A 16,813-nucleotide genomic window follows, 5' to 3' on the forward strand; every position below is an offset into this window, starting at 1 on the left:
TTTGTAGTGAAAGTGGTGGCCAATGCTCACATCCACGCTTTAATAAGCAGGGTAATAAAAGCAAGTGTTGCCTCTTGTATGAGCTGTGCTGTCCATTAAAGCCTGGGCGCACTTGCTCTGTGCTCTTGGTTTCTTGCAGGGCTGGTGACTGAACAACAACTGCTGGGAGTCTGTGCTGCCACGGGGCTGCGATGTGGAGAAAAAGCTGAGCTGTGCTGTGGGAGCTGCAACTGTCACGTGTGTGACTCCATAAGCATAAGGCCCCATCCTTGTGTTTTCCCCTTGACTGCTCAGAGGAGGCTGTGCTGCTCTCAGGCTCTGGGAGGCTCACTTGCTTTGGCCCTGTAGGAACGAGGCTTTGGCTCTCATCTACAAGCAGACCCTGGCAGGAAGGAGCATAAGGAAAGTTTTCCTTGTCCTGAGTTCATTCTGAGGAGAGGAGCAAACGCCCTGGCACAGAAGTTTCTTGTGGTCTCTCTTCTGGGCTGTCAGACCCCAGCAGGGACAGCTGCTGTCGGGGTGGCAAAGCTCTGCAGCGATTCCAACTGGGTGCACAGCGTGGTGAACGAATGGATGTGGAACCCAAACCCAATCCATTGGTGGGTTTGGTCCAGCCAGGGAGCTCTGCTGATGTCGCTTTCTCAAACAGGGCCGGGATGCCCGTTGAGGCCGGAGCGCACCGCTGAGGTTTCAGGCTCTCCATGTGCCTCCCGAAGGTGCCGTCCCGCTTTCCGAGCAGCGCAGGCTGCGCTCGCAGACACGTTCCCTCGAGGCGCGGTGATTTCCCGGTAGCGCCGCGGGCCGCTCGTGCTGCCGGGCGGGAGCGGAATGTCGCGCTGCCGCACAACGCAAACCCCGCGCCCGCCGTCACCGCGCTCTGACGCCGAGCAGCTCCCGCCCCGTCCCGGTTCCGGCCCCGCCCCGGCGGAGGCTTCGGCGCGGCCCGGCCCGTTCCGGCGGCGCGGGGCGTTGGGGCGGGATGGCGGCGCCCGAGGAGGAGGCGGCGGGGGGCCGGCAGCGCGCGCTGGGCGCCTACTCGCCCGTGGATTACATGAGCATCACCAGCTTCCCGCGGCTGCCCGAGGAGGAGGCGGGCGGCGCTGTCGAGAGCGGCCTCCGCGCCAGGAAGGAGGAGGACGCGTTCCTGGGCGAGCAGGACACGGGTGAGGGGCGGCGGCCCGGCCCCGGCCCCGCATGTTCCCGGCCCCGCCGCGTCCCGGGGTCCCCCGCGCTGGATGGCGGCCGGTCCGCCCCGCCCGTCCGTCCGTTCGCCGTGTCCCCGGGGCCGCCCCCATCGCTCCCCAGCGCTGCTCCACGTTCACCCCTCGTCCCGCGGGGCTCCGTCCCGCCGCTGCTCCGTGTCGTTCATTCTCCTCTCGCTCCCACGTTCCTCGTTCCTGCCGGAGCTGCCCGGCGAGCGCGAGGGGCTTTGCAGGGAGCCGGCGCTCGTCCCTGCCGGGTGCATGGCTTTAATAAAGTCAGGTTTCTTTTGATGCTTGTGGAAAACCTTTTGCCTGTTTTAATTTGTTACTTCCTTGTCAATAGTCCAGAGTCGTGGTGTGTTTTTTTTTTTCTCCTTCATTTCATGTTTCTGCAAGCACCAGAGCCCATCGCTGCATGACATCCCCAGGACCCCACCACGAGGTGCTTTCCACAGCCCTGAGTTCTTCCTTGTGTGCATCCCGGGTCGCAGTTCATTGCCACTGGGCTGTGCTATACCCAGGGCCTGCTCCCACCCTGACCTATGGCCCCATAGCTCAAACACATGCTGCTCCTGGGCTGTTCCGTAGCCTGCAGATGGATCTCAGCTCTGCCTGCACCTTGTCTGTGACCTCGTTGTGCTGTGAACACTGAGTGCAGTTTCTGTTGTCTTTTTCCACCCTATTTCCCACAGCACACCATTGCCTTTGGATGTGGTGAGGTGAAGGTGGCACAGGCAGCAGGGCAGGAGCGGTGCCAGCTCTGTCCTTTTGCATGGGGGGCACAAGTGGAGATTCATGTGGGTTGTGTGGGGGTCCTGCTGGGTGTGGGTCTTCACCACATCCCCAGGTGCTGCCTGGAAGAGCTGCATGCATCACCTGTGCTGCCACATGGAGCCTCACACTCATCTGGCATTGTGTGTGTCTTGCAAAAACCATCCATGCTTCTTCACATCACATTGTCTGCCAGGCCCCCAGGGCAAGGAATCCAGACCTTTGGGTTCTGCAGCACGGAAGGTTTGCCAACAGTTGTCCCCTGTAGTGCTGGTGGGTACAGGGACAGCCATCTCAGAGGACAGAAGTGTCCCTCACTGCAGAGTGCACCTGCAAGCAGATCCGGCCTCTGTTGTTCCACCACGGCACATCCAGGGCTGATGTGGGCTCGTGTCCCCACAGTGCTGCTCCCCACTTACAACCATAAAAATGTCCCTTCATGGCTTCAGCCAGGTGGGGCTGAGGGCCAAGGAGGATGCGTGTTGGTGCTGGGATGCTACTTGCATTCTGTGCTCAGACCAGCTGCCTGCAGCTGAATCATGGCTGTGCTGTCCAAGCACAGCACTGGGGTCATGCAAGATGAGCAATTGCCCAAAGCCCTGTGGGACATCTGTGACACCCCTCAGCAGGGCGTCCCCACCACCCGCACCAGGAACATCACTGCATGCTGCAGCCCTCCCTGCTTGGACCTGCTCACCTGGGAGCTCCTGGCTTGGGGCGGTACGGTGCCTGGTGGGGCTGGGAATGCTGGGCTGCCCAGGGTGCTGGGCCAGCAAACCCCTCAGAGCCAATGTGAGCAGAGAGCCAAGGCATGTCTCAGGCCTTCTGATCATCCTGAGCTTTGCTTGCTGCCCAGCAAAACTCCTCCCCATGGTGTTCACTGTGAGGCTGGGCATTCAGCACCCAGCTGGATCTCAGAGAGACTCACACAGAGCCTTCCCTGCAGCCGGGGCCGGGGGATCTCCAGATCCTATTTGCAGGTTTGCTCTTTTCTGCCCCCACTTCAATCAAGAGTCAGTGGATGTGTTTCCTGTGCCTGAGACTGTTTTGCTGAGGTGCTGAAGTATAGCTCCAGATATGGCTGCTGCTTTTCTGAGTTGGAATGTCCTCTTCAGTTCTGCTGCATTTCTGAGACCTCTTTGCAATCAGTGCTGTGTTAGAACCCATCCAAACAGGGCAGTAATCATGGGTCTGCCCCTAAAGAATGATGAATGGGGAAAAGGTCAGTTCTTTTCCCCCTCTTAATCTCCAGGAAAGTAATCTTGGGATGGTTTCAGCTAAAGGAAAGGAACAACAAAACAACCCGGAGAGGTACCTGATCCAGAAAGTCTACTGAGAGCTCATACCAATTGGGAAAGTAATAGCTCTACTGGATGTGGCTTGGTGTAACGCTAGTGCTGGGTAAACACTGCAACAAGAGCCCCGTGTTGCTCAATCACTAATCCTTGTTTTCTCCTTGCTGCCCACAAAGACCCAGACTCCTTCCTGAAGTCCGCACGCCTGCAGCGCCTGCCCTCGTCCTCCTCAGAGATGGGCAGCCAGGACGCATCTCCCCTGCGCCAGACCAGCAAGGACCCCTTCTCTGGAGACTGCAGCTGCCGGCAGGACGGGCTGACCGTCATTATCACTGCCTGCCTCACCTTCGCCACAGGGGTCACGGTGGCCTTGATCATGCAGATCTACTTTGGAGACCCTCAGGTGAGACAAAGCAGTGGCTTTGCAGCATGCGTTGGGTTGTTTTGGCTTTGGACATGCAGGACAGACTTGGCTGCACATCCAGGCATTCAAATTGCAGCTCCGCGTGGGTGCAGAGCTGGGCACAACCCTCTCTCTATTGGCAGCTCTTCCAGCGAGGAGCCGTGGTGACGGACGCTGCCCGCTGCACAGCACTGGGCGTTGAGGTGCTCAGCAAGCAGGGCTCCTCGGTGGACGCAGCCATCGCATCAGTGCTCTGTGCAGGAGTGGTGAACCCCCACACCTCAGGCATCGGCGGGTAGGTGCCAGCTGCTCCCTTGCGCCCTCCCAGCAGGGTCATAGAGTTACTCAGGTTGGAAAAGACCCTAAAGGTCATCAAGTGTGACCTAACCATAGTACCCTAACTCTTAACAACCCTCTGCTAAATCATATCCCTGAGCACCACATCCAAACGGCTCTTAAACACATCCAGGGACGTTGACTCAGCCTTCTACCTGGGGAGCCCATTCCAGTGTTTAACTGCCCTTTCTGTAAAGAAGTGTTTCCTAAGTTTCCTGAAGCCCGACCTCCAGCCCAGCTGGCCCCATCTCCCCACTCCTCCTGGTGTCCCTGAGCTATGGGAGGTGCAGGACATGGCACAAACCCACTCCACAGCTCCCCCAGGCTGGGTAGGATGTTGCTTTGTTGTAAGCAACCCCCTCTTTTGTTGCAAACCAGCCAGGATTAGAAAGAAAATCCCATGCAGTCCAGCCTGGTGATGGAACAGGGCCAGCGGCCCTCTGGCCATTCTGGCAGGCACCGATCGGCTTCATCCCTGATGAGGGTCTGCTCTTTGCATGGGCTTCATGGCAGCGGTGGCAGTGGGGACAGCTGGTGCCATGCCTGACTCCACTCTCACACAGGGGTGGGGTGATGCTGGTCCATGACATCCGGAAGAACCAGAGCCAAGTGATCGACTTCCGTGAGGTGGCTCCGCTGGGTGTCCCGTTGGATGGTGATCTGCTGAAGGACACCAAGGTGAGGAGCCCTCTAGCAGGGCTGGGCGGGATGGGGGCTCTCAGTGTGAGAGAGGCCCAGGGAAGTGACAGGAGGCCACCGTGGGAGCCTCAGGGCCCTGTGAGCATGAGGAGCCAAGGGAAACCCTCCTGTATCACCTCAAGAAGACCTGGAGCCTGCAGGGCATGGGGAGCAGAGAGGCCTGTTGGGGCAGGGAGTGAAACATCTTTTGGCAGTGGTGATCTGGATGGGCAAATGTGCCATGACGGAGCAAGATCCCACGTCATTGGGTTGGATTATTTCTCCTGACCAAATTGGATTGACACTGGGGTTGAAGTTTCCTCGTTCCTTCCAAAGACTTCTTTCCTGCTTTAGTGTCTTGCCACAGACCTCTTCCTCTCTCCTAAAGACCAGACACTTTCTGTGTGAGCATTAATCACAGCTCCTTGACTTGTAGCTAGGGGTCTTGCATTTCCCTCTTCTCTTTTGCCCTTCCCTTTCTACAGCCAGGTTTGCTCGTGGGGGTGCCTGGCACACTACAAGGCATGCACCGGGCGCACCAGCTGCATGGCAGGTAAGAGCCCACCTTGCATGTGCTGTACCCCAGGCTCCCTCACAGCCCCTCTCCATCAGAGCATGCCCTCAGCCACCAGTCAAAACTATCAGCTAACGGGCATTTGGAGGTTCAAGCTGAAAAGCACATCCAAGGTTTGGTGCTTTATTTAACAAAATAATTCAGCTTGGCCAGATTTTCCGCACGGTGAAATTCTTCCACACGCTTTCCAATGAGATGGGCAATTCATGTTCTCAGAAATGTGTGAATAACATTTTTGTGCATTTTCATACGTTCTCAGCTCTGTCTTTAGCTGGATCCTGAGAAATGCAGTTGTGCTTGATGCCCTGCTAGAGCAGTGAGAGTAATAGAGAGACTGAATAACTCACTAAGGGATGTGACATTTTGCTCCAGAGGTGCCCATTTCCCCATCTTTGCACTGATATTTTCCTCTGGGGAGGAATGAATCCTACTGGAAAGAAACAAACCACTAAAAGCCCCGTGCTTGTTTCGGCCAGCTTGCCGAAAGCCTGTCTGCCCCACCACCCGCATGGGCACATGGTTCCTTGGCTGCTCTCCTTTTGCAGGCTCCCCTGGTCACAGCTGCTGGGCCTCGTGGCTGCCGTTGCCCGGGATGGATTTAATGTCACGCATGATTTGGGTGAGCACATGCTGGGGAGCCAAGGTGGCACACAGAACAAAGGAGCCCACTGTGAGGGTGGCTTCTTGCAGGGTTTGGGGCAGGTTAGGTGGTTGTACATGGGAAATCAGAGTGCTTTGGAGCTGGGAATGGGTGGCAGTGGGAGAGAGGCAAAGCAGGGGTCTGCAAGAGGTGCGTAGTGACTGCAAACCTAGAGCCCTTTGTCAGGGCGGTGGGAAGGTGGCAGGGTTTCTTTGGATTTCCACCCCAGTTGCATTGGAGGTGTGATCCATCCCTTGCATTTTGGCTCTCTGGTTTGGAAACAGGGCTAGAGGCAGCAGCAAGTTCCCAGGTTCCCTGCACATTTGTGTATCCTGGGGTTTCTGGATGTCCCTCCCCTGCCCCTCTCCTTCTCTCCCACAGCCAAAGCTGCGAGTGAACTTAAAGACCTGAACTACTCTGACAAGTTTCGGGAGACCTTCCTGCCAGATGGCCAGCCTTTGTTGCCTGGCATGTTTGTGAGGCGTCTGGACCTCGCAGCTGTCCTGGAGCTAGTTGGTGCAGAAGGGACTTCAGCTTTCTACAGCGGAAACTTGAGCCAGGAGACCATCGCTGAGGTGGGCCATGTCTGCTGGCTACTCCTGCTGCTAGTTGTTATCTCAAAATATAGCAATGGAAAACAAAGCAAACAACAACCCAGCCCACTCTGGCGACAGTGACAGCTATACAGATGTTCACTAGCATGCTAAGAACCCTTTCATGTAGTCAGTACTGGAAGTCTACTTTTATGGTAGCTGCAGTAAGGGTGGCAGGTGGCACCATTTCTCCTGGCCACCGTTGTTCAAGTGATGCTCCTTCAGTGTATTTTCAGTAGTCTGGGATGGACTTATTTGGCTCAATTCTTAGATATGAACTATGTGTTAGGATACCTTTTCAGTTGGCTCACATGGACGACAGCAGAGGTGGAGAATGAGGAATAGGAGATGTCCCAGGTCGGCGGTGCAGGGAAGTGCCAGCTCTGGGCTGCAGCACAAAGAGCCCAGCAAGCTCTGGGATCAGGTGTGCTATTCTAGATTCGGTTGCAGAGCAAAGTGCTGGCTTCCCACATCAGCTTCACAGTGTTTATTGTTTCAGCCAAGGGAGGGGTGGAAAAATCACTCAAGCACGCAGCCCTTTGGTTTCAATCATGAGGTGGGAATGCACAGATACAGAGTATTGCTCTGCAGGGAGTGCTCTGAATGCAGTAACACCTGTGCACTGACTGAGAGCAGTACCTGTGCCAGGGGGTTTTTAAGACCAGCACAGTGCTGTTATGATGGCTCTAACTCATCTCCATCGTAATTCAAGAACTGAGGACCTGCAGTGGATGGAATTACCCACCTTTACTGCACACATGAAAATTACCAGCCCAGAGAAGTTTTATGGAAAGATCAATGGTACAGCAATCCTCCCTTATCACCTGAAATAATCAAAAATAGGGTGGAAATTGGGAGCTAAAGATTTCTCTTAGTGGAGATCTGCTGCACCCAGTGTCCTTCCTGGCAGCATTCCAATACTCCATAACCTTCAGTGTATTCATCCTTGCCACCCAGGGGCAGAAAGGCTGCAAGGCAGTGCTTGTCACCTCCCGGTGGGTCGGCAGAACTTCTGCAGGCAGCCATGGGATGAGTGGGCTGTTGAAGATAAACTGCATAGCTTTCCAGTGCTGGTGAAGGGTGAGCCAAGCTGCCAAAGCCATGAAAGTACACATTTTCAGGGGATTCTGTAGAACGTGGCTCAGGAATCTCATGTTAGTTGCTTAACAATGTGGGGATTACTCACCCAGGCCAGCAGGAGCCTCAACCCAGCTTTCTCAGTTCTGTTCTCCTACTCAGGTCCAAAACTACGGAGGAGTCTTGGTGGAGGAAGACTTCAGCAATTACAGTGTTACAGTGGGGAATCCTGTGCACACAACATATCGAGGTAAATATCGCTGCCTGACTCACTGTCACGCACTTCACTTGACAGGAGGTGACAGTGTAACAGCATCTGCAGAAAAGCCTTTCAGGGAGTTTCCTGCAATTCCCTACTGCAACTGACGCACCAGACATGTTCAGGAAGTTTCTTCTCCTCACAGGTCATCTTGTCTTGAGTCCCCCACCTCCACATGCAGGTCCTGCTCTGATCACAGCACTGAATATCCTCGAGGGCTTTAACATCACAAATCTAGCATCCAGGGGGAGTGTCTTGCACTGGATTGCAGAGGTAAGAGGAGGGTCAGCATTTGGATGACTTTGTTGTGCTGCTAGAGAATGATTCATTTATTCCTTGGTTGTACAAAAATGTTTGTAGGTGATTGCCAGAGGAGAATGAGCAAATAGACTGCTAAGGTGTAAATCTGAGCTGTGCTACTGCCTCAGGTAGGTGCGATGCTGGAGCCCCCTGCCCAGCTGAGCTCTTTCTAGCTTAAGCAGAGCCTTTTCGGAAGACCAGACTGTGGTTTTTGCCAACTTCCTGTATGTGAGAATGACCCTACAGCATCTAATGGCATTCCACTGATTTCTTCCACCTTTTCTGCTACAGAGGTTCTTGTAGAGGGGGCACCTTGCACAGCACAGGAAAGCTACTGCCTTAGCAAAAATACAGCAGCTGGGGGTGTTACATGCTGCTAGAGCTATGAAGAGAGTGAGAAGGGTGACTCAGAAGAGTTATTTTGAGTACTCTTCAGGGAGCTTTAAATGAATCTTTTGTTCTGCATTTACACCTGATGAAGAGTTTCACTCACTAGTTAACATGTCACAGGTGAGGAGCAGCAGCCTCTAGGTGAAGGGCATTCACTTCAGGACACACATAATCCTGACTTCTCAGGAATGCAAAGCTAATCACATTGCTGAGATTCAGTGCTAAGTCAGCCCTGGAACAGCAGTGACCACAATGTCTTTAACCAGAGCCCGTGGGTTAGACATCGGCTCTGTTTGTTTCAAGGAAGCCACCAAACTGCTTGTACATCCTACCTATGCTATGGTGGTCATGTTTTCATAGAAACACCACCTTGTCCAGAAGTTAATCATGCTCTGTACTGTACATCAGAAGATAAAGTACGGCTTTTCAAGACTGGTTGTTCTCCTACTGGAGAACATACTGAGAACATACTGGAGTGGCACATATCAAAATGGAAATGAGCTCTTTTGAAACTTGGATGAAAATGGCATGACCTGAAAACTGACAGTCTTGTGCCATCCCAGACATAACAGCAAACCCAGGACCCATTTTTGCACCGGGATTTGGTCTCATCTCTTCTGTTGTGGTGACCATTCAGGAACAGAAATAGAAAGAAAGTAGCATGCTGGTAATCCCATCTGCCAGCTGGCAATACTGCTGAACCACAGCTGGGCTAAAACAACTGGAAAACCCCACCTGGAAGGTAGAATGCATACAAATGCTACTTGATGCATTTGCCTTCCCTCTGCCTGCATTTTGCCATGAAAATCTGACCCTCACTGGTCCCCATATCCATATTTGAGTTCATAGGCTTTTGACAACATGCTGGCAGAGCAGGTACCTCCTGTTTGGTGTATCAGAAGTGATATTTCCAGTACCACCTAAATGATGTTCTGTGTTTCCTTCTTTGTGTGTTCAATTTAGACATTAAAAATAGCTCTGAGCCTAGCTAGCAACTTGGGAGACCCATCTGATGATGCGTCCATTGTTCATGCTGCAGAAGGGATGCTGAGGTAGGTCTGAGGCTGATGGCACGTTGGTGGTTACAAGGTGTGTGGTTTGGGTATCATTCCTGGATTTCCTCTTTCCTGCACACAAGGAAACCTGTGTTTTTTCTATTTCTGTTTTACTGAGGGAAGCACAGTCCTTGGGCTCACTCACCCACAAGGATCACAGCTGATAGCACAGGGCTGTGGAGATGAAACACACGATGTCCTCACACAGAGGTCCTGCTTTTCTGGAGGGTTCCTCCCTTTTTCTGACCTCTCTAAGTTTTCCATCTTGGGGGCTCAGACAAGCTGCCTTTGCAGCACATCCAGAGGCATGGGAGGTGCCAGGCCTGGGATTGCAGCCGAGCCTCCTGCAGAGCCAGGTTTAATCTCAGCTGGTGGGTAGAGCTGGATTTGTCTCACCCTCCTCTGCATGCAGGGAACCAGCTCTCAGCCAGTGCTGACACCTCTCATCTTCCAGGGTGGGGTTCACATCCATGGGTAGAGCCTGGGAGGTTGGTGGCTGTGGGAGGGCTGCCTTGTCTCCTTCCACTGGCTAAGTGGGGTGGTTCCCTGCCCGCAGTGCCAGGCTCTGCAGGGAGCAGTCCTGCAGCTGTGTAAATGAATCCCCCACCAGGAGACCAAGAGACATTCGGCTTCCTACGCTCATCACCTTTTCTCTTTCCCTTCCTCACTGCTGAAGTAAATCAGAAGCTGATTCCCTGCGCCAGCTGATAAATGATTCCCAGCCCTTCTCATCGGATCTCCGCCTGCCTCACTTCTCTGTGGAGAGCGGACCTGCCGCCAGCCAGGTTCTTGTCATGGGACCCGATGACTTCATTGTCGCAGTCCTAAGGTAAAGACTAAGGCTTCACAATGCACTCAGAGGGTGGGAGCAGAGAGAAGAAAGGTTCAGCAGGGCAGCACAGAGCCAGACCCAGAGTGCTGCTGGGTGGAGCGTGGGCTTCACTCCCTTCACAGCCCCTGTGGGGCTGCTCCAGCCATTAGTTCTGCAACAGGAGGAGTGGAGAAGCTGGGGGGGAGCTGGGAAGGCCCCAAGGTGTTTAAACCATGCTGTGCAGCTCTACCAGCTCTACCCACCACCTGGGGGGAATCCCTGAGCACAAGGAGGGATTGATGTTCTGTCATCCACCTGGTTACAGTGCTGTTCTTAAATACACAGAGACTTCCACTGTGCACACCTTCAAAGAACATGGCTGACTTTCTGTCAAGCCAAGACAGGACCGAAAATCACATCACTGAAGGCCTCGATGTGTACACAGTGAAAAATTGTATGGGATTTCTTCTCATTTCTTTTCAGTTCTTTGAATCGTCCATTTGGCAGTGGAATAATGACACCCTCTGGAGTACTCCTAAACAGCCAGATGTTGGACTTCTCCTGGCAAAACACAACAACGAACCACTCCATTCCCAGGCCGGTAATGAACAGCACAACAAATTCTTTGTTTGAGCTGCCTGCATTATTCGTATTAATTGTATTCTCATCTCCACAGTGGTGAGGTTATTTGGTGGCTTATTAGTAACTCAGAGAGAGCTGTCTATAGAAAGCTCCTGTCTTTTCACTACATGAGCTGCTGAAATAGAGTAAGCGGGAGGCTTCATGTGCATCAGTTATCACTGTAATGCGGTGTTGTCAAACAGCACAGCACAGCTGTGTATCTCAGGGAACTGTTTTTCCTGTAGCCCAGATGCACTTTAGAACAATTGTCCTCTAGGGACTTGAATTAATAACTCATTATGAATCATTACTCTGCAGATTTTAAAGTAATAAATGGTAGAAGAAAAATCTTCAGGTCTTTCAAAGAAACAAACAGACAGGTCCTGGTAGCATCTAGCTCTGCCTTGTTGAATCTTGTTGCCATATATTGCAAAACTGTCCCAGTCTTCTGTGTTGGTACACTAGGAGTGGGTAAATGGCTCTGTATGTCTTCTATAAAAGAGCTTTGAGGACGTGAAACAGGCTGGGTCCTGTTAACTTCAGAGAGCAAGATGACAGCAGTGACAATAACAGCCTTATAAAACTGTGCAGGTGCAACTGCTGGCTCCAGCGGAAGGAATAAGTAGTTAACCTGCACAGCTCCTTGATGAATGTTTTGGTACATCTTTTCTGCAGCAAAATCTCATTCAGCCTCGGAAACGGCCCCTGTCTTTCTTGTTGCCCACCATCGTGAGGCCATCAGAGGGGATGTGTGGGACGTACCTGAGTCTGGGGGCTAACGGTGGGGACAAAGCCTTGAGCGGCATCGTTCAGGTCAGTGCTGTGTCCAGGTGCCCACCTCCTCATGCAGCTGCTGGACTCAGTACTGAGCAGCATCCCCTCCTGCAGCACAAGCTTTCCATCCTGATGTTCTGGGCTGTGTGCCTCTGGGAGCTCTTTCTACCGCATGAAAAACGCCTTTTAGCATGTCCAGATTATTTCACTATACACTGGGGAGCTCCTCATAATTTGTAACTGAGTGAAGCAAGTGCCAGTAGCTTCACTATTTAAACAACAGTACCACGCTATTAAAAAAAAATTTGGCTTCTGTCTTCCTTATCTCTTGGAAGGCATAATCCAGGGCAAAATTAAAGCCAACCATTTCTTCCTTATGCTTTGTTAGAAGTTGCATGCTGATATTGTGGCCTAGAGAAATACATTTTTAGAGATTATGTCATGTTCCAGACTTACAACTCTCCTAATTTAGCAGGAACTGTGTGACAAATTGCCCATGTGAGCCTGGAAAAAAAAAGCTTTTCCTACAACATACAGGCTGTATTTCAAGGTGCTCTTCACATTGTGAAAACCTGCCTTTGTTCATGCAGTTTGGCGAAAAGTTCTTCTTTTCCTGCTGCATTTGCAGATCTTGGAGCCACAAATAAGGAGGATGCTCAGGAAGTTCACTTTTCCTGTTCTTTTTACATTTTTATGATTTGGGATCTTTTATTCTCTTGCAGGTCCTGGTAAATGTGTTGGCATTCAACAAGAATCTGAGTGAAAGTTTGTCTCTTGGTCGTCTTCACCCACAGCTTCAGTCTAACACTTTACAGGTTGACAGTGAGTATGGGCAGAGGGTGCGGTGCAGCCTGCGAGCCTGGTGTGTGTAGGAGAGTGGCAGCACTTCCTTGGAACACTGCCGTGGAAATGAGACAGCCCAGTGCACAGCTCACTGAGCTGTAGGATCTTTGTTAGGCGCAGAGGTTTTGGGGCAGACAGAAAGTGGCAGCCTTGCTTCTTCAAGGCTTGGAGACCATGCTGAGCCACGCTGTCATCTGGGGAGCGTTCCCTCACCTCCCCACCACCACCTGTCCAAATTCTTTTAGGTGCTTCTCTGTTCCCAGCCCACCTCCAGGCAGCACTTTTGTCCTTTCCTGAAAACCTTTCAGCTGATCTGATATTACATCACTGTGGACATCCAAATTAAAAAAATATACATATTGCAATAATATCTTCACTCAAACAGGTCCCAGAAGCGAGGAAATATTCACATGCTTTATAACTACTGCCATAAATACTTTTATTTCACTTTCCAGTCTCAGATCCCAGCAGATGTAGAGCAGGCAAGGAGCCGGACAAGGCTGGAAACTCAGCATCAGTGCTGATACAGTTGTAACTTCACTGTCAGCTCTTGTCCTTCTTACTGCAATTCTTAGTCTCTTTGGTGTTCTTCACAAAGATCCCTATCTTACCAGAATGAACCATAAGTGAAATTTAGTTCTTATTTTGCACACAAAAAATAGCAAACTTTCTAAGCCTTCCTGTTCAGAAGGAAAATGTAAAAATGGCTGTGAAGTGTGACCCATGGGCTTGAAAACTAAAATGTAATTAAAACAAGTCCAGAACTTCAAAAGCTCAACAAGATGATGTTAAGATTCATCTACAATGTTTATCATTGTGGTCTCTCTATGTGTCTGCTGGATTTGTCCATCTGTTTCCCCTGCTCCATATCCTCAGGCACTCCTATTCATATGGAAATTAAAACACACCAAATAAACAAAATAAGAGCAGAAGGGCAAACAGCCCAGGGTTTATCATATTCTAATTGACAAAGTTTGTCATTTGCCAGCTAGTGTTGTTTTGAGTTGCTTAGCATCTTATGTTGATGAATGGCTTTTAATACTGTTATTTGTAATGGAGCTCTTCAGAGTAAGGACCGTCCTTTGTTCGATGTAGGATGGGTGCCAGCAGTGTCTTTTTCCCTTTTCAGAGAGGACAGTTTTCCACATATTTAAATGATATTCTGGATCTTCTCCTCTCCTCCCCTGCACAGAGCATTGCCCAGCTCTGAGCAGCCTCTGCTGCTGAGGATGTGCTCGGGGTGGTAAAGGCTGGACATCCTCAGCCTTGGCTCACCCAATCTGGGACACAGGCAGTTTCATACACCCTGAAGATCTCAACAGGGTTAAGACAGAGCTTTGCATCAAGGGCAGCAGTGGTTTCAGCTACAAACCCCTCTTTTAAAATCCCTACAGGTGAATTTCCTGAAGAAGATATTGAATGTCTTGTAGCCAGGGGCCACAAAGTGAATAAAGTCAAAGTGCTCTCCCTGGTCCATGGGGCCAGGAGAACCAACAGTTTCATCATCGGCCTGAAGGACCCCAGAAGTGTGGATGCTGCTGGAGCCACAATATTGTAGCAACTCTCAGACAACTTAATAACTGAACAAGGCTTTAGACAGATCAACCCAAGTGATGTGCATGTTCTGGGATGGCCCCCTCCTGTTCCTCAGGGTGGGACACTGCATACACACACATACACATACACACTCACACATCTACACTGCTGAGCAAATGTCCTGCGTTCCCTACCCAGGATGACACGGGAGGCATTAATGGTGCCAGCATAACATCTCTCTGATTTCTTTTTCTTTTAAAATGATTTGAACTGCAAGCAGCCCAGTCATTGTTATAGGAACACAGAGGAACACAGGGAGTTTTTCTTTTGGCATCATCTTATCATTCATTTCAGTCTTTTCAAAAGCCCAGTTCTAGCCAACTACCTAATTTTAGTGAGCAGCAACATTAGCAAAGGAAACAATGGCAGGAAAAAACAGCTGCTGATAATACTCTAATCTTCATCTCCTTTTCTTTCCCAAATTCATTCTTGTGTAAGTCAGTAATTAATGCAGCCTAATGTCGTGTTTATAGGTGCCTGTAGCTAGAATATCAGGGCACCCTTTAATGTTGTGTCTGGGCTGGATGGTTTTTATCAGCATGCAGCCTCCTGTGTTAGTTCCTTTTCTTACATCACTGCAAACCTTGAATTTTGGAGTAAGTATTTTGAATCAGTTCTCTGTGCAGACACATTGGAGTCCAACTTTGAACCAGTCTGCCTCTTTACTGGCAAACATGGACCCCAAATTCACTGCTTTTGTTCCCAGAAGAAGCTGTTCCACCATGCATTTTGTAAGAGAAACAATGGTTTTCAACTTTTAACAACTGGTGGAACCCCCAGTAATTTTCTTACAGTTTTCTGGCCTCCTCTGCAGTGATTTTAAGCTTAGTGAGAATGGGCTTATTTTTCTTAGATACTTTTTGGAGATATCTTCAAAGTACTCTGCAGGCTTGTAAGAACCCATGGAGCACAAACTGAAAACTGGAAACAGTTTAGATAGATTCAGGGCTTTCCTTACACTGCCTTATCCCAACCTGCTGTGAAAGCCTAAATTGTATAATCCCTACAGAAAGGCTTAGGATTTTCTGCTTGCTAAATCCACGCCTGTATTTCAGCTCCAGCGGCCCTAATGGAAAAGCTGAGGAGAGTCAGAGAAAGGGCCCAATGCAAAGCAAAAACCATTGGGGTAATTGTCTGTCTGTAACAAGAAACACAGAATATAAGAATAGCTCTGAGTTTCTTGTATGAAAGAGAACGGAGAAAACACCACATCTGTTTGCTGCACCATTTAATTCCATCCATTTTGGAATGCTTCCTTCTATTTTTTTAACTAACAAGTTTGAGAGAAGCCCTTGGCCCTAGAAAATTCTGGAATCAGACACACTTCCACGGTGGTGATTTCCTCCACATTGCAAATAGGTCAATGGCTGCTGCATGAATTCCACGTGTGTCTGCCTGTGGCTGTCTTGGTGTGACCCTCAGTGACACAGCTGGCCCAGCCTTCCTTCCAAAGGAGCCTCGCAGACACCAGTCCACATGTAAGTGCTGTGCCCACACAGGCTGCCACAGGGCACAGGGAGCATGCAGGGCACTTGGAGGTGGTCAGGAAACTACCAGAGAGAACTGGACTAATTGTTCCTGACACCTACCGGCTTAGCAGCCCAAAGTATCTTACAGTAAGTCCTGCTCATTACACTGAGGAAGGAGAAGGGTGCTTTTCTGCTTTGCTGAAATGTGGCCAGTCAGGAGGCAGCCACAAGCAGACATCAGTGCTGACAGCACTTTCTGTTAGGAAACACAGAATCATAGAATGGCCCAGGTACCACGGTGAACATCTCCTTTCAACCCCCTGCTATGTGCAGGGTCACCAACCACCAGACCAGGCTGCTCAGAGCCACATCCAGCCTGGCCTTGAATGCCTGCAGGGATGGGGCATCCACAACTTCTGGCCGTGTCAGTGGCCTCGGACAAGAGATGAGGAAATTACAGTGTTACCTTTGGGAAGTTGTGTCCTCTGTCACCAAACTGCCCCTATGGCAAGAGCAGGCTGTCCTCACCAGAAGGACCTTGGCTCATTCATTTTTCTCTCACAGGCACTAGAAATGGCACTGCCCAAAGCTGGAACATTCATAAAACATTAGGTGACCTCTCCAGGTCCAGACAGCAAGGAGAGCGTGTGTTTGTGTGCATTGAATCATGGGTGGAAATTTGGGACTTTCTGATAGAGGACAGCAATGATCTGTGCCTCAGACATGGCATGGCATGAGCACAGCTCAAAGCAATCAGATAATTGTTGCTACAGTACTTAGCATGGAATACTGCACAACACTTTGAAAGAACATTTCTATTTATTCCTTCAATTCTTTTCACAAAGTCACTTGTAATGCCGGAAACTGTATTCATTTGTGAGCTGAAGACTCTGGTTTTGAATTGAAAGAGGCTCATATGCCCCAAGGTGTGATTTCAGAGCAATTATTCAGAACCTTTAAATAAAGCACGTTCCTAAGTGCCCTACTGTCTCTCTGGCTTATGTTGCAAAAAATACTGTTTAGAATAATTGGAAGGTACTTTGAATTGTTCACCACTTCCTCTCTCTAAAAATGGCACCCACATTGCACGGCTATATTCAGAACTGAAACCTTTGATAAGCTAATT

The 16,813-nt window shown here is 50.5% G+C and overlaps 1 protein-coding gene across 1 annotated transcript; it reads left to right on the plus strand.

The window, feature by feature from the left end:
- Positions 1–884: 884 nt before the first annotated feature.
- On the plus strand, positions 885–16,669 carry GGT7 (gamma-glutamyltransferase 7). Its single transcript, XM_015881325.2, has 15 exons — positions 885–1,163; positions 3,445–3,671; positions 3,815–3,966; positions 4,571–4,685; positions 5,171–5,238; positions 5,805–5,878; positions 6,281–6,474; positions 7,732–7,819; positions 7,974–8,101; positions 9,482–9,570; positions 10,250–10,402; positions 10,868–10,985; positions 11,681–11,818; positions 12,502–12,601; positions 14,017–16,669. The coding sequence occupies exons 1-15, from the start codon at positions 980–982 to the stop codon at positions 14,178–14,180; spliced, it is 1,992 nt and encodes a 663-aa protein (XP_015736811.1). The 5' UTR covers positions 885–979; the 3' UTR covers positions 14,181–16,669.
- The last annotated feature ends 144 nt before the right edge of the window (positions 16,670–16,813 follow it).

The sequence above is a fragment of the Coturnix japonica genome, chromosome 19, assembly GCF_054131305.1.
Source record: "Coturnix japonica strain WE chromosome 19, WE-NBRP24, whole genome shotgun sequence".
Classification (NCBI taxonomy): domain Eukaryota; kingdom Metazoa; phylum Chordata; class Aves; order Galliformes; family Phasianidae; genus Coturnix; species Coturnix japonica.